This window comes from Capra hircus, chromosome 7 (genome assembly GCF_001704415.2).
Source record: "Capra hircus breed San Clemente chromosome 7, ASM170441v1, whole genome shotgun sequence".
NCBI classification, from domain to species: domain Eukaryota; kingdom Metazoa; phylum Chordata; class Mammalia; order Artiodactyla; family Bovidae; genus Capra; species Capra hircus.
This window is the reverse complement of record NC_030814.1, coordinates 88878031-88899673: the sequence shown is the minus strand read 5'-3', so window position 1 is coordinate 88899673 and position 21643 is coordinate 88878031. Positions and strand designations below refer to the sequence as shown.

At 39.8% G+C, this 21643-nt stretch overlaps 2 protein-coding genes across 9 annotated transcripts in view; one reads left to right on the top strand and one right to left on the bottom strand.

The window, feature by feature from the left end:
- The window catches only part of KIF3A (kinesin family member 3A), an 82055-nt gene extending 74142 nt beyond the window's left edge, over nucleotides 1–7913 (top strand). For 7 of the 8 annotated variants that reach the window (XM_018050734.1, XM_018050737.1, XM_018050738.1 and 4 more), the window contains 4 exons: nucleotides 1222–1275; nucleotides 1785–1853; nucleotides 2429–2553; nucleotides 4935–7913. In XM_018050734.1, coding sequence (XP_017906223.1) covers nucleotides 1222–1275; nucleotides 1785–1853; nucleotides 2429–2553; nucleotides 4935–4983 — 297 coding nt within the window. In that variant the 3' untranslated portion in view covers nucleotides 4984–7913. The remainder of the gene's footprint in view (nucleotides 1–1221; nucleotides 1276–1784; nucleotides 1854–2428; nucleotides 2554–4934) is intronic. The other variant, XM_018050736.1, reaches the window with a different exon arrangement.
- On the bottom strand, nucleotides 13420–21238 carry IL4 (interleukin 4). Its single transcript, NM_001285681.1, is given in 4 exon segments — nucleotides 13420–13587; nucleotides 15861–15986; nucleotides 20724–20771; nucleotides 21048–21238. Coding segments are annotated over 4 exon segments (408 nt in total). The 5' UTR covers nucleotides 21183–21238; the 3' UTR covers nucleotides 13420–13488.

The following is a 21643-nucleotide window of genomic DNA, read 5'->3' as shown; positions in this document are numbered from 1 at the left end:
GTTAACTTTTCTTAATATATTATTCTCCATTTGAGTAACTAACTATCTGAATAAGAATTCCTCATTCCTTAGGAGAAAGGCCAGATTCATGTAATTCATGTAAAGGCATAGGTCCTATTTATTTTTTCAACATTCTTTACCTTTGAATAGAATAAACAGAACTGTGCTAATTTTTTTTTCCCGTTTATGGATGCTAATTCTGTGCGTTTGACGTGAAGTGGTAAAATAGACATATGAAACTCACCATTTTAACTTTTTAAGAGTACATTTCATTAAGTACATTCACAATATTGTGCAATGATCACTACCATCCATCTCTAGATAGATGCTAACTCTGAATACTAGAATAATTTTAAAATCAAAGCCTCTATTATTCTTTTCACCAAATATCTCTTTCCAGTACATTTTAGTAGACTTTAACATTTGTCTAAATATAAGCTTTAATTTTTTTCTTTCTTTTCCTTTTAAATTTGTGTACAGTTTTAAGAAATTTGTCTAAATATAAGCTTAATATTTTTTTCTTTTTCTTTTTAATTTTCTTTTCTTTCTTTCTTTTGGAATTAATATTTGGTTCACAGTACACTCTCCTTGATGGTCCTTGGATGGCCTTCTTTTATTTACTTATTTTGTAGTTAACTTGTCACCCAGAACAAAATCTAGGACCATTATAGTGTCCTATTTCTAACCAAATGGTTTCTCTCTCCCCTCTTCCATCCCTTTACCTCTTCACACTCAAGGTATCCACCATCCTGAATCCTAAATTCTTTATTTCCTTGCTTTTTATTTTTATATAGTTTAATTGCATCTACTTATATTCCTTGAAGGTATATATTTTTAAATTTATAAAAGAGGCATCGCATGTGCTTACTCAGTTGCTCAGTCATGTCCAGCTCCTTGCAAACCCATGGACTGTAGCCTGGCAGTCTCTTCTTTTCATGGGATTTTCCAGGCAAGAATATTGGAGTGGGCTGCCATTGCCTTCTCTAGGGGATCGTCCCAACTCAGGGATTGAACCCTCATTCTCCTGTGTCTCCTGCATTGGCAGGTAGATTCTTTATCACTGAGCTATCTGAGAAGCCCAAAAAGGGCATCATGCAATACATAATGTTTTGAAACTTAACTTTTTTCACTTAATATATTAAGATTTTAGTTCTATATTTAACTCAGTATTTTAAATGTTACTAAATATTAAAAGTAGATCATCCTTGACTCTTTTAAAAGGAAATGATTGAAAACTATGTCCATTGGAATGAAGACATAGGAGAATGGCAGCTAGTGAGTATTAACCTTCATCCTTTTATGAAACAGTTAATTGAATACTTCCTATAGACCAGAGTTGTGCTGGCCACAGTGGGGAGGTTGGTCCAGAGGATGAATCCGATGGTCATCCACTAGGATGGATAAGATGATTAAAGTTTATAACACAGAATATTCAGGAGAGATGGTATTATTGGTTGGTGTGTAGGACTGAATGACCTCTGGGTCTCCCTTTGTGTCCCAGCATTCAAGTCATGTTTTGTTCTTTTTTTAAAAAACATTTATTTACTTATTTGGCTGTGTTGGGTCTTAGTTGCCCCGTGGCATGTGGGGTCTTAGTTTCCTGACCAGGACTTGAATCCACGTCCCCTGCATTGGCAGGTGGATTCTTAAACACTGGACCACCAGGGAAATCCCTCAAATCATGTTTTATGAGTGTACCCTCAGAATCTCATAGTGATTTGCCTCATTCATAGTATTAATTGCTAATTAAGATAATTCTCCCTGTCTTTTTTCTCTTTTTTGAGAAATGTGTTGCCTACACGGGAAATAACATGAGAAAGCAGACTCCAGTTCCAGATAAAAAGGAGAAAGATGTAAGAGTGCCTTTTTTTTTTTTTAAAGAAAACAAATTACAATTGGTTCTTTATGAGGAATGTGGTCACTAGATTGTGTTATCATGATATCTGTAAATCAGCTCTGCTGAAAAATAGGCTAATCTTTTGAGAGTCGAGGCTCTAGAATCGGGTGATTATTAGGACAGTTCTGCTTACCTGCAGTCATGGGGGCAGCTTATCATTTCTGTATCACAAGAGGGGCATGGAGTCCTCTTCAGAAACTCTTTTACCACCTCTCTGGGTCTTGGGGATTTGTTTAGAGACTAGAATGTGTCTGTCCCTCTCAAAGCTGGTCCTAATCTTAGGTTAACAAGAGAAAGCAACAGCTTTAGGGAAAAACCAACAGTTTCTCTTTACTACTGAGGAATTTATAGTGGGTCAGGGTTTCTTCACCAATGATTGGTGAATACATTTGCAATATATGGCATGAGAAAAATATATCTGTAGATACTTATTTGGTTTTGTCTCTGGCTTTTTTCTAGGAGTTTTTTCAGTATTTTAAATCTTTCCTCAAATCTGTGTGTTAGAATGTCTTATTCCTTTCCTTTATATAGCCCTTTGAAGTGGACCTTTCTCATGTGTATCTTGCCTATACTGAGGAGAGCCTTCGGCAGTCCTTGATGAAATTAGAGAGGCCACGGACTTCAAAGGGAAAAGCAAGGCCAAAGACTGGGAGAAGGTAAGAACTGGGTCCCATGAGCCAAAGGCAATGAGATTTTCAAATTAGGTACATTGATGCAAAAGCTGAAACTCCAATACTTTGGCCACCTCATGCAAAGAGTTGACTCATTGGAAAAGACTGATGCTGGGAGGGATTGGGGGCAGGAGGAGAAGGGGACGACAGCAGATGAGATGGCTGGATGGCATCACCGACTCGATGGACATGAGTTTGAGTAAACTCCGGGAGTTGATGATGGACAGGGAGGCCTGGCGTGCTGCGATTCCTGGGGTTGCAAAGAGTCAGACATGACTAAGCAGCTGAACAGAATTGAAGGGAAATTTAATTAACATGATAGTGAAAGTCACTCAGTCATGTCCAACTCTTTGCTACCCCATGGACTGTACAGTCCATGGAATTCTCCAGGCCAGAGTACTGGAGTGGGTGATCTTCCCAACCCAGGGATTGAACCCAGGTCTCCCTTACTGCAGGTGGATTTTTTACCAGCTGAGTCACAAGGGAAACCCAATTAACATGGTAACTATTTAACTAAATAATTCAAGTCCTTATATAGTTCGGATTTGAGTGAATAAAGATCTGGCTAAAGAAATAAGGTCTTCTAACTTCTTTAGCCCTCCTGACTAGTAGAATTTATTTCTAATTTACTTTGTTCTTTCCAAATGTGTAATAAGGCAAATTCCTTGATCTTGTATTAATTTTTCTGGTGAGATGCCAATTAATTTGCCTAGGTTAGACTCTCAAGGTATTGTATTCAACTGATCCATTTTTTCTGTCATGAATATTGCCTCAAGAACCTTGATTTCCTCAGTTACCAGTTAAAGAAAACTTCTCTGACTACCATTCCCTCTCCTTTGTGGTCTAGTTTTGACTATTGAGTAGTTTAAACATATTGTAATGTAGCCCAGGGAAACCAGGATATGAAAGTCCTGGGCTGGGGCTTGTTTATTCTGTCCCTTCCTTATATCAAATACTGTTCAGCTTATTTAAACTGACTGTAAGACTTTGGGGCTCCTAAAATGATAGGAAATAATAAGCTTTTATTTTTCCCTACTTTGAGTCCATAGCCTTCATCCTACATGTAATTCAAAAGTCTTAAGTTTTAATGTTTTTGTGTTACATAATCTTATAGGCATAACCTAACTTTTATAAATTTTGGAAGGAGAAATCAGCATATTAAAAGTACACAAATTTTTACATTCTCCAGCATTTAGATGTCAGACATGAAAAGCTTTTCATACGCCAAAGGAAGCTGTGCATGTATTATTAATGAATGAAGCAAATTGGTTCAAAGAAATACAAATTCCTCTAGATCATTAAGTTTTTCACTTTTAATGGAGGTATTTTCCTCCTAACTTTGCAGTTAGTAAAAAAAAAAAAAAGTAACAGACAAGTGTGATGATAAATGGTAAGACAGTTGGCTTCAATGCAGGAGAAAAATAGGCATTGATGTGCTGGGGTAAAATGGAACAGAGCGTGGTCTGAGTAGCTGCTGCCCTGTTTCTAGTGAGTTGGGGGAAGAGGGCCCATTGTTTCTGGATCTCCCTGGATCAAAGGAGAAACCAGAAATAAGAATTATTTATATGAAGTCTCTGTTTTTACTGACTTTTAAGAAACTATGTGGACCTAAAACAGCCAAGCAAATAATTTAATAAGGTATTTGGATACAGATTTCAGAATGCTCATTTTAAAATAATGTACTTTTTTGTTAATCTAAAAAAAAAAAAATGTGAGTGAACATTAGATGAGCCAAACCCAGCACCTCTGTGTACCAGAATTAGCCTGCTGTATTGTGAAAACAGTAAATGGTCATAAATATAGACAAATGTACACATTAAATGGTTTTTGATATTAAGTTACATTAGTTGATAATGTTCAGTGTGATGTTCCTCATTAGAAACATATAGTTCAGTGTACTAAGCAAAACTGCACTAAACATGATAGATTAATGGAGCATTTCCATCAGTTCCTACACAGTCATCTATGAGGGGTTGCTCTGGGTAATTTGTGGCTCTGATTTTCACTGAATAAGCTGGAACCTTTAGCACACTCCAGAAGAGGTAATCAAGGAGTTCAAATCTGGCAGGCAGGCAGGCACGCAGACCACTCGGCCTGTCCACATTGTCTAGTCTGATTTATCATTCACTCATTCCCTCATCACTGTGGGTGGTGGAGAGCAGTGCCATGCTCTTGGGCTCACTCTAAGTGACTTTTCCCTAGCCTGGAGAGGCAGGCATTAATTGATCTCTTAACATAGCGTGTCAAACCTTGACTGGTTTCTAGATTCTCTGGGTGCTTAATATTATCTGCTGCATAATGTAAAGTGTTTGTACTTTTGTCTTTTAGGGAAGCATTCATGTTTTCTTTTTCTCTTCTCCAAACAGAAAGCGTTCTGCAAAGCCTGAAACTGTCATTGACTCTTTACTTCAGTAAACGTTACAGACTTAAAGTCAGAATAAAAATTAGTGATATTCTCATGCCTGGATAAAATATTTAATTAAAACATTGAAGACTTTTGTGTAATTTCCAGTAATGCAACTTGTAAATCATGGAGTAAGACTGAAACTAATAATTTGCATAATATCTTTTAGTCCATATATATTAAGTTAATATAACATTAAAATTGTACCACTGGTAATTGTTCAAATTGTCATAATTACTTTTTCAACTTATACTGAACAGGGAAGTTGAAGGAGCAGTTCATACTATAGAGAGTTGCAGTTTAAATGTATGCATAAGTCTACTAGTGATTTACTCAACTACTATCTATTTAGATAACTGGACAGATATTCAACATAGAAAAAAAAAAAGAAAAAGTCCTGTTTCGCACATAGAAAGTTGCAGGTCTAGTTGTCCTGTGGTTTCCTGTTGCATATGAATGTATGGGCTGCATAGCTAAGAGATGATGGAATCCTAACACCCACCTGGCCTTCTAAAATATGTTCTAATTTTTATACTCACATTCATTGCATTTAATGTATGAGACGGATGATCTTATTGATCTATAGAACACTTTTATGATTTGATAGTCTAGAAGTATACATGTTTAAGAAACAAAAGCTGAAAATATGTTTCATCTGGACCTCTCTTGACCTTTTCTGCCACTTTAACTTCAGGTCAAAAATTTTGATTTCATATTTCTTGAAACATTGAATTTGTAACTAAATATAAAGGAGTCACCCAGTTACAGAAAATTAAGCTAAGTATTTGTCACTAATATTTGCCTCTGTAGGTATTATTTTTTAAATTCACTTTGAAGCTTGATTAACAGATATTTTCCTGTGTCTGACTTCTAAATTTTGAGGGAAATTGCTCTGTCTCTCCCAATTAAGAAAGATCTCCATTTTCTGGAAAATACAACCAAAGCAGGAAAAATACCTTTTAATTCTTTGCCTTTAAAACACTTTGTTTTGTCTTTATTCTTATTTTATAAAGAAAAATGTCTTCCCTGAATTTCTTCCATTGACAATTCCAATTAGACCATACCTCTAAAATAAAAATTATTTTTATTTTATAGTAAAAAAGAAAAGTTGTCATAGATAGAATTATTGTTTTTTGTTGGCTGCTTGCAAAATTTTTATTTTTTTAAGTTATGCTACTCTAAAACCACTATATATATATATTTATCTTTTAGGAGTTTTGAAATTATGTAGTCATCCCTGAAATACATTGGCTACACGTTTTAAGACTGCATAAATTAGTAAGTTTGGTTAAATATTGTTTTATAATTACAAAGCTATGTATAGAATGAGAGTGAAGGTAGCATACTTGTGAGTTGTGTAAAAATGTGTCCATAAACTTAAAGTACATTTCAGAGGTAATGTACTAAATATCTTGTGTATGGTGAATATTTTCTAGGTAAGAAGAATTGGATTTAACTAACAGCGTTTTCTTTGTGATGTGCAAGATAGTTAGACATTTATCTTTGTGGGGCATTGTTTAGATACTGTGAAGACTTGAGGTGAACTTATGTCTTGTAAAAGCTTTGTGTAAGCAGAATATCTTGGCAGTTATAGATGCACATTTAACTCTATTAGTAATTACTCTAGAGAAATCTTAATTTTATCAGTAAAAAAAAAGTGACTGTCTTCTTTTTAAAAGTCCACAGCTCTAGCTGTTAACCATCCATTTAATAGAAAAGGGATAACTTTTGCATTAAGCTTTAAAACATTAAGGAAAATTTAAGTCAGTATCTTAGATTTTTTTCTTTTCCATGTCACTGCAGTGACAAAGCTATAAAAAGTCAAAACATTGAGAAATTTTAAAAATAGGCTGCTTTAGCATTACTTTAGAACTGATATCAAGATTAGATATTGGAGCCAGGCCTGAGTATCCATGTGAAAGCATAGGAACCTAATGTTAAAGCTGTTCACTTAGCTCCAGTCATAGCAGTCCTGTGGTTTCTTCATATTTACTTTGTGTCGTTGTCCACAAATGAAATATTTTGTAGCTTCAGTGTTAGTTTCATGAGAAGATATAGATAAATTTGCCTATTATTTGAAATAAGAAACATTTAAAATGAGTGTCACATATAAGTAGGTTATTGAATGTGAATGGCGATTTTTTTCTCTTTAATTTAAAAAAGTAATATTTATTAAGAGGAGCCTTGGTAGAATGTTGTTTGTGGTATGTTCTTTAGTAAACCTTGTCAATATATGTAGTAATAACTGGGACATTAAAATATGATAGTATTCCCCATTTTTGTTTAGATTCTTGTGAAGTGTAGGGGTAATTAAGGTGGGAGGTTTACATCCATGTGTTCGTCCCGCAAGTAGAATCAGTTTCACATGCTTTGTCATCTACTTTTTGAGAAAAGGGGACCTTTTTTTCGCCGCAAGAAATTTAAGGTTACTTTGGGGGAGAGGGTGGTGCTACTTCAACTGTAACATATTTTTTAAAATTATGATTATAGCTTGTTTGTTGTGTTTCTTTTTCATCTGTTAATAACATTTTTCCCTTAACTGTTATCATAAGGAAAGTCCCCCTCTTTCCTGCAGGGCTGTAAATTAAAGGATGGGTAGAGTTTACATTTAAGTACATCAGTGTCTGCCCAGTTTATTAATGTATGCATCTGTGTTCCTTTTTAGTTACTCTTTGATATAAATGCTAGAAGAAAACATAGATCTTCCTAGTGCCTTTGAACTTCTACTGTAGTCTAATTTAAATCATCAGTAACTTCAATAGCATTACTACAATACTGTATACTGGCCAGAATTACAAATTGTATGATGAATTTGTTGCATTAATTTCAAAAGCCACACTTTCCCTGTATTTTATGTATAAATTGTATTTGTTCAAGTTGTATATATTGATATTGTATGTATACATACAGCATGCTTAAGAAATAAAAATCTTTAGCCTAATGCCTGTAATTGTGGTCTGCTCCTTTACTCAACTATTTTTGTGTTTACATCCATCTTGATCTTAATAATTAATAAGCAGGTTCTTTGTGCTTGACATCTCAATTTCATGAGGTTAAGAGAAGCCTGTGTAGTTTTGTACCAGAAACTCTTAATGTTGCTTGTCTTTAAACAGAAGTCATCATGATACAGAAACCTGGGAGAGATGTTTTTTAAAAATGCTTCTCATTGATAAAAATTTATCTTCACCAAAAAAAAATTTAAGTTTTATTATCCTTGTCAGTAGGTATTTGAGAACAGAAACTTAAAAAAGTCTGTATGGAAACTGTATCTCGCTAAAAGGTAAAAGACATATCTTAGTGGTAATGATGTCATCATCTCTTTCAAAAACTTAATTTGCTCAAAATATCTCAAGCCATAATATTGCTTGAATTATTGTTAATCATGCATTCTTTTCACAAACACTTTTTGATTATTAGGCAGCTGCAAGAAGTTCACAGTGGACATTACGAAGTTTTGATTTGTCGGCAAGTTTCAAAGGATTTCCGTGTGCTTTTTGTATAGAGAGGGGACTCCTCTGGTCATTTCAGATCTTGCTCTCGCTCTTCCCAACTGCTTGTTGGTGTAAAACTGCTACACATGTGTAGAATATGAAAGTAAGATGAGAGGCCTGCCATAGTGTAAGCAAGAGAATCAGTACTTGCTGTCCCTCCTCCCCAGTTGAATTCTGGAGCTAAGATACTCACTTTCACCAAGCAACACCACTAAGGCACACCCTCAGGGAGCCTGTTGCTGCTTGTGTTGTCAGGATGCTGCTGAGGTCATTGTTCATCCCACCTTCTTATGAAGACCATCGAGAGTCTCTTTTAAATTCAAGTACTAAAAACAGAGCAAAATAAAAATCCCAAGTACCAGCCTAAAGTACCTCAATTCACATGTGCCTACAGGAACTGTTAACACAGTTCTGAAGCTGCAGCCTAAACTTGAAGTGAGCCTTCTAAACAAGCTATAAGATTATCTGAATGTCTCATTCTTAAGCTGTTTCATTTGCAAAGCAAATCAAGTATTCAGTCCTCCTTCGGAAGTTGAACACATGTGTGGGAAAATGATTACGAAGAGGCTACTTCAAAAAGAACCTGTTTCCTCTCAGCATTTATCTTGGGCTTCCTGTGACCCAATCTTAAAGTTACTTTTATCAATGTTATCAGAACATCACTTTGTCTTACCCAAACACGTTTATGGCTCTGACTAAAGAATATGACAGATCAGACATTCTTCTACACCTGCTCCCCTCCCCCACCCCTTTTTAGAGGCCTGGGGAAATTTTAGTTTTTAATCAAAGAGTTTATTTCTCCAGCTTTACAAAGGAATTTAACTGGGACTTTACAACTGAATAGAATATTTCTCAGAGTTGATACCAATCTTAACAAGAGGATATTGCCTAACCCAACCTAAACTGCTAGAGTCATTACAGAAATATTATGTTGACCTTGATTTCTATTCCATCATAGGTTATGCCACTCAATCACCAGGTGTCTTCTGTATTTGCTGTGGACCTATGCAGGGCTCATGCCCATATGAGTGGAGAATGACATGTCAAGGGCTGTAGTGAAGTAGGGTGAATGGTGAGCTACCAGGCACAGCATTCCTCCCTAGCAGCTGACCCAGTGCCTAGCACATGTCTATCTGACTGGAGGGTCAGAAAAGGTTTGCCCCAGAAGTGCTGTTCAAGGTGTTAAAGCAGTGGAACGGCAAGGTATTCCAGGCAGAAGGAGTAATGTGAGTCTTATGTGCCTTGAGGGCCTGCTTGAAGTGAGGCAAAAGAGGTAGGGACTGATGATCCTGAAGAGGAAAGAGACAAGCCAGGATCCAGCTGTCGAAGAGTTTTCTTTAAGCAGTGAGAAGCCACAGAAGGATCTTAAGGGGGTGACTCACGTTGTTTGTGTTTTAGAAAAGCAACTGCTGAAAAGATTGTGAAGGATTAGATTCGGAGGAGCTGGGAGAGCAGATGATGTACACACCTGTGCCTTGGAGGCTGGGACAGTCATGGGCCTGAGGAGCCAATGTCCTCCTCTCCTTGCTGGCTGTCTTGCCCTCAAGACTGGTCCCTAGGCTGAGGGAACCTATGTATCTTTACTTTTCTTTACTGATGTTGCATAGCAGGTACCCAGGTATGCAGTCACCACCTAAAACATCTGAACATGCTTGTGTTTGGTTTAATGCTGGCTAATAGGAAGCAAGCAAGGAAGAGACAGCCTAGAGACTGAACATTGAACAAGGAAGAAGGTGACATGGATGGATCAAAAGAAACACTAGAGCTGAGGAGACAATTTGAGTGTTCAAGGGCAAAGGCAGCTAACTAGGAGGTTTGAAAACTCCACGTGGGAATAGAGCTCCAGTTGCACTGATCACTTGAACCGGGAAATCAGCTCCGAGACTAGGCAAAGTGCTTGCTTTGTCCTCAGTGGAAGGTGGTAGGAATTGCAAGGCTAACCTTGTATGCTGAGAGGCCAGGCCATGAGAAAACTGTGCCCTGCGCTTTGCCCTGAAACTCTATATTCTCAGGTGCTTTGGGCACCCTAATAAGCTGACCAAGGGGACCTGCCGAGAAGGGTGGGAAAAAGTCAGGGCACTGGCGACTAGCAACAAGAGAGCCTTTGGTGCACTTTTATCAGAGGCTGGCATTTCTAGCTTGCGTTTGAATGAAGATCATTCAGCTATAGATTTGAGCAACCTGCCTTTTCTTTCATTTGCTTATTCAGTAAGTATTTATTATCTACAAATGCCAGTTAGAGACAGTCTGCTCATAGGTAAAAGGTGGAGGTAGGGTCAGCCTGTGCCGTCCGTGTCACACATTCCAAGTGTAGACAAGACGCACGTCCCATGAAGTAGGTGTGGGCTGTAGCTAAGTTTCCTAAGTGAGCGTGCTTAAGCGATTAGCATCTCAACTTTCACTTAATCCTGACGTTTCTCTGCTCGCCCTTCTTACGTGTGTCCTCCTCGGTTCATGTTCTCTCACTCCCTTGCTAAACCCCAGCGCTTACTGTTGGATATTTCCATCCATGACAGACAGACGTGCCTGGAGCCTACGTACGATCCTTCCGTGGCCTGTTCTCTTTGTTCCGACTGCCTTTCTTTTTACCATCCTGGCCTCATACACAAACTATAACCCACAAGTCATATCCTGTGGCAGACTACAGCTCACATTAGCCATTGAATGCAAATGAATTAAAAGTTTTCATTGTGGCCTTAGAAGGCTCCATGACTCTCTTAGTTACTTGTTGCCCTTGGCATGCTGGTATTTTATGTGGGCAGGGTGAAACTGGCTGTGGTCAGGGTGAGACTTTAAGCTTTTGATTTGTTCCCTTATTTTGAAAGGGTTAAAAAGATGTTACATGTTTTGGTATAATTTTAGTACTAGTATTAATTTTTGTCATGTGTGTGAGCAAGAATGAAAAGAGAATGCTCATTCACTGTTACTAGATCCATATTCTTGCAGACATGTCTCTAAAGGCACATTTCAATGACTTGACATTTGCTTTTTGCCCTTTAATTGCTTAAAATAGCAACTTTGTTGAGGTATGTCACATACTGTAAAATTCATCCTTTTAAGTATATAAGTTAGTGGGTTTTAGTAGTTTCACAGTGTTGTACAGCCATTATGACTATCTAATATCAAAGCATTTTCATTACTCTCAAAGCCTGTATCTATTAGCAGTCATTCAGTCTTCCTTCATCCCCTCAGCCTCTAGCAACCAGTATTCTACTTTTTGCCTCTGTGGACTTGCCTCTTCTGGGCATTTCTTATAAATGAAATCATACCATATGTGGCATTATTGTCTGGCTCCTTTGAATTAGCATAGTGTTTCCAGGCTTCATCCATTTCATAGCATATGCCAATACTTTTCTTTTTACTGCCAAGTAATATTTGTGTGGCCATACCATATTTTGTTTATCCATTCATCAGTTGATTGACAGTTGTGGTATTTCTACTTTTTTGCTATAAATGAATAATGGTGCTGTGAACATTTGTGTGGAGATTTTTTTGTGGGCATGTTTTCAATTCTCTTGGTGTAGATACCTAGGATTAGAATTACTGGAGTATATGGTAGCTATGTTTAATCTTTTGAAGAATTGCCATACTGTTTTCCAGAATGGCTGTACCATTGTCCAGTCATACCAGCAATGTGCGATAGTTCAGTTTTTTCACATCTGCACCAATGTTTGTTACTGTCTTTTTAATTTTAGTGCTTTAACTTTTAAACTTTAATTTGTTTTAATCTTTTGGCTGCACCTCATGGCATGTGAGATCTTAGTTCCCTGACCAAACTCACACTCTGTGCGTTGGCAATGCAGGATCTTAACCATTGGACTGCCAGGGAAGTCCCCTAACTTAAACTTCTAAAAGCATTTTCTCACTTGTGCACATGGTCATTCACACAGACTTCAAGTAGAAAGCCAAGAATCTCCTGCCCTTTCACTGTTCCTTATTCCAAGTCCCATCCTCAACAATCCACCTTCCCCCACTTTTTTTAGTTTCTCTGGTGGTTACCATTGTAATTCCAAGGATTTCTTGATTTACTCACTATTGTTCTCCCCTCCCCACTTTTCATTGTAAAAACTTTCAAACATGTAAAAGCAGAGTAATGCAACCAAACTTCATGTACCCCTCTCCAACTGCAATATTCATCAACGCATGACCACCATGCCAACTGTTTTTATCAAACTTTAGATATTTTGTGTTGGTTTCTCCATTGAAAAATGAGAGTCTGCCTTATTTATACTACCCTTTCCAAATTTTTGTAGTAAGCTATTTTTACATCTTCTGTTACTTTTGCAATTTGAATAAATATTTGACTTGTTCATGTTCCATCAACCTTTGACAATATTGCTGACCTCTCCCTGAGTGGGGGGTATTGGTGCCCCCACCTCTCTTTCTCTTCTTTTACTCTTTACCTCTTAATCATTTTCAGCTTATTTTTATGTTTTCAGTTTGATATCATTTACAGTCTGTTCTGTAAGCATAATTAAGTCTTCCATGCTTTGTCTATTGGTTGGTTCTAAGACTTGAGAATCAAAGGGATTTACATTATTAGGACTTTAACCCTTGTTTACTGTAGTGCCGTGTAGTGTGCTAGAATTATTCCTCCCACCCCCGTGCTCGTGGACTAAATATAACAACCCTCGTGACAATAGGAGAAGAATGTTCTAAGCATCCAGTTGACACCTTTTCAATTCAGAATTTTTCGATAATCCATGTGACTTATGGACTTAATCTGCAAGCTCTTTTAATATCATTTACATCTTATGTGGCCTTGTATTCTTTAATCATACCATGCGTTATGTCCCCAGTGAGAAAACTTGAGAGGGAAGGAGTGTTTCATTTTTGACTCTGACACCAATTTTGGTCCCTTCAGTAAATGGGTTTTCCCAACAGTTGGCAAGCAAATATAGCCTATGCCATTAAAGTGACATCATGCCTCAGATTCTACATATACTTTATTTTATGATGAGTTATAAATATATAAATATGTTTAAAATAAGGCTATTAAAAAGTCATAAATTAAAATATTCAGCTTCAACACTTTGAGTATTTCTCCTTCATAATAGTCTTTAGCCTTTCCAAGAGGTCTCTCAGCGTACTTGTACTTGTCTTGGCTTCATTCACAGAACAGGTCTACAAAAGAAATATTTCATTAGTTTGCATTGCTAAGTATTTGAATCTTGCTCGTGCCAGTCTACCCAGGTCAAGCCTGCGCTTGCACTTGCCACTTGAACGGTGATCAAACCAAGGCTGCCAGTCTGGCTTGACTCTGCTGCTAGGCTAACAGCGTTTAGCTGTTTCTCGTGCATGCTGCTTACATTCCAGAAATGGCCACTGTAAATCCGTAACTGTCTGCCTTCAGGGTGTGGCCATCCCTGGACAGGTGTGTCACAGCTAGGTGCTGCTCAGGGGCATAGCAGGGATGTGGAGGCTCAGACCTGCCCACTGCCATCTTGGGCCTTCTGTGTGGCCACCTGGACTACTGAGAGACAGATTCAGTCCATTTGCCATCCTGCCCATTAAACAGCAACATAACAGGTTGGCAGCACTTCAGTTGGGAAGGATTCCTGCTGCCTACCACCTGGCCACTGCTTCAGTTTGAATCTCAGCTCTACCAGTTTATTAATTGTATTGCTTAAGACAAACTGCTTAGTATATAAAAGCTTCAGTTTTCTCCTTTGTATAAAATGGCAACAATAGTGCCTACTTACTAAGATCATTAGGAGGGTCAAAAGAGACAATGAGTGTAATATCTGCTCCCTGTTCTGTTACCTTATAAATCAAGCAGTGTGCCCAGAGGGAGGATGAACGTCCCCAGTCCTCTGCTTGGCCTTAGGTAACATCCGCTCTTGGCTCTGCCACTTTCCCTCCATCATCAGTTCTCCCCTCTTACTAGGTCATTCCCACTGGTATTTTGACATGCTCCGTGTAGACCTCATCTTAAAAGAACTTCCTTCACTTCATACCTGCCTTCAGCTATTGTTCCGTTTCTGTGCAACCCTATAGAAAAGTACCCTAAAGCAGTTTTTCATACTCAGTACCCCTTTCTTTTCACTCCTCTCCACAGATGTTCTCTATGGAACCCACTCTTCTCAGACTTTCATTCCCACATCTCTATCTGTGTCAGCACCATCAGTAACCTCGATCACACCGAGTTCAATGACCATTCTTAATGTTCATCTTACTTGACCTTTCAGTACATTCGACACACTCCCTCCTTCTTACAAGAGCTTCTTCTCCTGCCTTCTGGGATACCGCTCGCTCTGTGATTTCCCCCTGCTTCACCGGCTGCTACTCAGTCTCTTGCTGGTCCCTCCTCTTCCTGACATCTATATGAGTGCCTCTGGGCTCAGTCCTTGGATCTTGTCCTTTCTCTGTGTCATTCAGGTCTGTGACTTAAAGAGCTTTCTGAGAACTCCTCACTTAATACCACAAGTTCTGACCTCTCCCTTAAGCTTCAGACTTTTTCAACAGTCCTGTCAGTATCTTCACAGCCTCCAGCCTTGATCACCCCTAGTCTTCCATATCAGGAGATAGCGCAAACCATCCACCAAGGGGCCCAGGTTAGGAACCAGGAGACCATCTTCTCCTCTTTCCATTACCCTGCACCATAGATCTGTCAGCAAGTCCTTCTGGCTCTATTTTTGATCATAGCCCAAATCCAACAATGTCTGCCATGCTTACTGTGCGACAGCCACCATCATCTGCAGCTGGAGTACTGTGGTCGCCTCCCAACAAGCCATCTTACTTCTGTGCTTAACCCTACTCAGTCTGTTTACCACACAGTAGCCAGAATGATCATTTAAAATCACATAAATCAGGTGGTAGTCTCTGCCCTGCTCAGAACCCTGTGGGAGTTTCCCACCATGTGTGGGGCAGAATCCATAAGGCCCTGTGTGGTCTCCTCCTAAAAGCCCCTCACTTGCTCAGATCCAGCCACATTGGCCCTCCTGTTGATCTTTGAACACATGAAGTTCATTTTTACCTTAGGGCCTTTGTACAGCCGTTCCCTCTGCCTGGAATGTTCCTTCCAAGTTAATGATGTGGCCAACTCTCTTGCTTAATTCAAATATCTGCTTAGATGATGTCGCCAGCTACTAAATCAGCCCTCTCCCTCTTGACCCCTATGTTCTTTACTCCTTTTTCTTCATAGCACTTAACACTACTGGACATCATGCTATATGCTTTTCTCACTGACCCATTACAGCATTCTGTGAGAGCGGAAAATGTATCCCCAGTGCCTAGAACAGTACCTATAAGCAACACTCACAGAGTCTCAACAAATAAAATTTGTCGAATGAATGAACAAGCTGATTAAAAGTGTACTAGTGGTCATGAGGAGGAATATTTTAAGAAGTAGTACTGCCATACATTGGAAGGCAGGCTGTTGGCATAGCACAGCTTACCTTGCTTGCCAAGCTGCTGAGATTCCTGTCAAGTCCGCCCAGGAATTTGTTCAAGCACATGTGGTTCCTGTAGATACGCCTAAGCTCAATTCCAGCCCTGCAGAAGGTTTCCTTCTCAGTTGCATTCTAGAAAGAGAAATGCTACAGATAGCCACTGGCCAGCTCGATTTTGAACACTGGAGAGAGAGATTTCCTTTTGATTTCTTCTTTCCAGGGGGACAAGTGGAGAAGGTGAGTTTGCTCACCTGTGGTCCAGCTATTCAGGTATTCCTGCCATGTGAATGGAGGCTGCTCATCACAGTAAACAGCCTCTCCCCGTTACTTGCACATGCAGTAGCCTTTTACCGAAACCTCCCAATGTCTTTTCCGTTGGAGGGTTTTATTGAAAGGGTACCTGAAGCAAGTCACTCAACTTAAGTTAATGAGAGAGTGGGGTCTGAATGCAGGGTTACCTGTCTACAGCCCATGTCTATCTCTTCACCCTATGCAAGCTCTTCTCCCTGTGGAGGGAATCTTAGGTACATGAGCTCATAATCAGAGTCTGCTCTTAACTCCTATAATTTGTAGTTTTTGAATCTAGGTTTCCCTGGAAATCCCACATGCTTATTGAGAAAATGAATGTCCATCTTTTGGCCTGGACGGTGCTGCTTTCGCCCCAGCACTCTCCCATTTAGCCCTCCTCCTGGAAGGTAGCAGTGTGAGGAGACAGACATGTCCCCTCACAGCTGGAGGTGAGTTCCTGGATCAGGGCCAGGTGCCCCAGGAGGTGGGCCTGGGAAGGTGAGAGGCAGCTTCTGAGAGTGCTGGCCCTTGGACGGAGTTTCTCTACGGGGCCTTTGGCCTTGAATGTGCAGGGTCAGAACCTCTTTGGAATGCTGACAGCTCTGATGTGAGTCTGGCCACATGGTTCTCTTTTTTATGAACCTGGGAGAGGGAATATGTCTCGGCCAGGTCAGGCCTGGTGTGTCCTCTCGTTCTACTGTAGGACAGAGTCATGGAGCCTGGATGGTATGTCTTAAACTTGAGCCCAATCCCGCTCAGATAAACCTGTCTTCAGTCTCTGCCAGGACCTATTCTCATCCCTTGCCACTCAAAGTGAGGTCCGTGAAGCAGCAGCACAGACGTCACCTGGGAACCTTGTTAGAGACGCAGAATCTCAGGCTTCCCTCTGGACCCGCTAAATCAATCTGTGTTCACAGGATCTCCAGGGGGTTTATATGAGGAGCTCTGTCCAAGCAGCTTTTTGGGTTCTCCCATATTTTTTCTGATTATCAAGGCTTTTTACTGTAAAAGTTATATGCATTCAACAAAAATGGATTTTTTTTTTCATTAACCATCAGCCGGAGAGAACTACTATTACAATTTTGGTAACTATATTTCCAGATTCTCTTTAATACTTTTTTTTTCAATAGGGACCAACCAGTGATATTCTTTTCTAACCTCTTTACGCTTCACATATAGTACTAGCAATTCCTTAAATCCTTCAGTAGTATTTTAGAACATGAGCTTGAGAGCTGTGGAGGAACGTAGGGCATATTTGTGCCACAGCTGATCAATCCCCTACCTTTGCATTGTTTTTACTTATATCACTACAGTATAAAGATCTGTATAGATCTTTGAATTCATCTCTTATTTTTTCAGGCTGAATTCTAGAAGTGCTATTGATTTTTTTAGGGTTTTTCCAGGAAAACCTTGACCCAGACCGAGGCACCAGAATCCCAGACTACAAAAGCTTCCTCTTTGCACTGTGGAGCTTGATGGCCCATGGTCAGGGCCTTTAGAAGGACGTGTATATAATGAACAGCCGTGAACCCTCCTGGGTCCTGACTCTAACTGGAAGTTTAAGAGTAGCACCGGTGTCTCTGGGCTCTGGGAGTCAAGAAACCTCCCATAAATCACCATATCTCTGGGGGGCATTGTGGGTGAACAGAGGTGATGAGGCAAGAAGACAGACACCAGCTGTGTATGCAGATGGAGGCAGATGCCTGTGCTGTTGGGGACAGAACAGTGAGGTTCAAGAATGTCAAAAGGAGAAGAGATACTTTGCTTATTTTTCCATCAGAATCTAATGAGACTTTTCTAAAACTTTGACTTCTTTGACTAGGGACTTAGAACTTACACTGCCTCAGTTTTGAGAAAACATCTTCTAAAGAACTTTCAAATGATTTCTAAAGATGATTAGGATAAGTATAGAAAAGAGTTTGAATCAAATGGAAAACCTTTAAGAAAAGAAATTCTAAAGGCAGTTTTAGTTAAAGGCCTTAATGTTTTAGTTCCACTGGGATTGCAGCAATAGGGTGACACTCTGTACCGCCTGGCTTTTCATCTGCGTGTCCAGCTTTCACTGCTTGGAGTAGATCGTTCGTGGCTCAGGGGGCACACTCTCAGGAGCCATGTGTACTCTACAGTTCAGAACTGCTCAGGAAAGAGGCTCAAAAGGGAGACCTGGTTTCCTGCCAGAAAGAAGCCTGCCCTTCCTGGGAGTACAACAGTGGTGGCACACCATTCGGGAGACTTGTGTGCAGGGTTTCTGCCAGAGTTCTAACTAGGGTCTTGACTAGCTTCTCTTCGGGACAGACAGATCTATCCTGTATGTATTGTATCCATTATCTCCACTTATGCACAAATTTAATCAGCCAGTGCTATATGTGAAAAAAGTCCTCTGCTTTCACTTTTGAAAAAACATTTGAGGTTTGGCATAGAGCTCTCTGAAAAATTATGGACTTTTGCACCTTTTGGTAGTAGCAAATGCCTCCAACTAATAGCCCACCAAAGAAGTCCTTCCTAGACCTGCCAGCTTGCTTGCTTTCTACCTCGCTCACCTTACTTCATAGACACCGGGAGCACTGCCTGCAGAACCCAGCATTTAGATTAGCACATTGTTCCAGCATCTGCCAAGAGCAGGATGCCACCTAACTGGAGCATAATGGGCCTCTGGATCTCTAAAAGCACTAAAATTAATATGCTTGATTTTGGAAAGATATTCTTGAGAACACAAGAAAGTAACTTTTCCTCCCATATAGCACCCTTGTGGGTTTTGAAAATAACAACCTTTCTTTGTTCTGAAGTATCTTGAAAGGTAAGTAAGCAGTGCTGAGTCTTTGAGGAAAAGAGAATGGAAAAACGAAATTGTTAATCCAGGAGGAATAGAAAGCAGTTCAGGAAGGCGTGAGATAGGTAGGAGAGAAGGAAGGTAGTGGGAACTGACCTGCACCTCGGCTGGGGAGAGGATTGGCTGTCTTCTAGAGAAGCCCAGAGTGGGGTTGCCCTGGGCTCGCAGTCATGGAGGGTTGATGATTTCAAACCCCTGGGCCCTCTCTCTCAGAATGATTGCTTCTCTACAGCCAGTTTTTGCCTTTAATCAAGAGTTATATAGTAACATTTTCCACTAACTCAAGAGTTGGATTCCAACCAACTTTCAAAATTGCTTTCATATCTTCAGATGTAGAAACTGAGGCACAGAGAGGTGTAGAGGCTTGTCAAAGGCCACATAGTGAATAGCAGAGCTGGGGCTAAAGCCACCAACTGTCTCACTTCCAGCCTCACAGTGCTTCTGCTGGGCCTTGCCCTTGGCTTTGATAACACCCTTTCAGCAGTGAGCCACCCCCTGGAGAACCCAGAGCATGACTCAGTGACTCTGGGCTATTTTATTTCTCTCTGTATAAAATATTAAGATAGATAAAGTATTATATATAAGATATATACATAAAATATTAAATATATAAAGTATTATACACTAGATATGAAATTTTATGTATACATATATATAAAATCCAACCTGCTGTTACAGGATTTCTGATGCAGGATGAAATTCTGAAGGATAAAATTATATAATATGTATTATACAGTACATATGTTTATATTATATGCTATTATATAATTATTACATTTCTGACTCCTGGAATAATCTTTAATGCAAAATGAGATAGTCTAGATAAAGGCCTGAAGAATAGTTTTGCTCATGAGCAGGACAGGCCTACGCTCTGGCCCTGGCCAAGTTACCCACTGGTATACATGGAAAGCAGGTGGTTAGGAGACCACTGGTAAATTGAAGCTTTGGGTTTTTCATTCTCACTTGTGTGTTTCCATGAAAACAGGAACTGATGTGCTGAAAGCTATTGATATGGCTGTAGTCATGTGTTTGTCAGAGAAAATACACTATCAGCTGTCAAATCTATCTCCTCCCACTGAAGATCGGGGGGCGGGGGTGAGGCGCAGGAGGAGGAAAGGTGAGATGCCCTGGCAGGAGCAGCTGGAGGCAGGGATACGTTGGCCCCTGTCTGATAGGATGGTTCTGGACTGGCCAGAGGGGAGTTTGCAGGACAGAGAAAGCTGAGGGTCTCTGGACAGCCGTGCCCGGAGCTGGTGGGCTGTTAGGTGACCAGGCTGCGGAAGAGGAGGGGCTCTGGCAATACATTTTCTGTTGCCATAGGAAGTCTCTTAGACAAAATGAAAGCTCTCTCAACCTGTAATCTCAATATCTGTTCTTGTGAGAGTATTTGGTTTTTCAGAAATGTATGGGCCAGAAAAATTCTCTCCTTCAGCAGCATTAATTGAGTGCCTCCTATATTCCAGGTACTAGACCTGGGTTGGGTAAAATCTTAAAGAGCCTTTCCTTGATTGAGGTCTAAATTATGATTATAAAACCCAAGCTTTCTACCATATATCTTCTAAGTCAAGTGAAACCAGAAACACTAAAATGCATTTGAGAATAAAGATCAGAACTCTCAGTCTTTGAAAATATTTCATACATTATAGTTAGTTTGAGCCTGTTTGCTTTCTGTTAAATTTGTTTAAACGCTTGTGAATGGCTTTCTTCACCAAGTCACCCATTTGCCAGAGCAGACCCAGGACAGCTCTTACCTTTGGGGCAGCAAAGACGTCTGCTACAGGCAGCTCCATGCATGAATTCTTGGCCCAGGCAGGAACAAGAGAACAAGAGAGTGAGTTACCTTCAACTGCACAGGGTAAGCCTTGCTGAACAGCTCTGACAATCTCAAACTAAGAAAACTTCCTATAGTCCCTCGGGGGGGAAAAAAAAACACCAGGAGAAAAATCTCCACAGTGCTCACCATCCTACCACCAACCACCAAGTCTCTAGGAGCTGTTGTGTTCTTTTCACAGTCTAAGAAATAGGCACAGCATCACCAGAACATCTGGAGAGATGGTGCCAGATAGCTTACTCACCTTTCTCGATGTGAGGATGTTCAGCATTTTGATGATCTCTTCTAAGGTAATATCGCACTTGTGTCCATGGACGAAGTGGCTGGTACATACCAGTAAGCAGACCAGCGCTGGAATCAGCTGGGAGGTGAGACCCATTAATAGTATCTCTGTTTGCACTGACAGTGTGAGACAATTAGTTTACCAGGAGACGCCAACAATGCAATTCTGATAAAGATATCTCTATATATAGATTTTAAAATTGCTGAAACTGAGGGAAAATAAGTTTACATTGGAAATTTTCATTACACCAGGTTGTCAGTCATTTGGGGCCAATCAGCACCTCTCTTCCAGGAGAAAAAATGCCTCACAAAAACAGGTAAAATGTTCCTGTGAAATCAGACCAGTAGGAAAATGAAACCTTTTTTTAAAATTAACTACAAAGTATCAGCATAGGAAATTACACCATAATTTTCTCTTTAGATTAATCTTATCAGCTTGGGGTTGCTGCTGGCTTTTTACTTTGCATAGAAGGAAGAGGCCACAGGTGTCCGAGTTTGTTTTAGTGCAGCCCTCCTGGGGAAAGATAGAGTAATATCAAGAAAGTGTGACTTGATTAG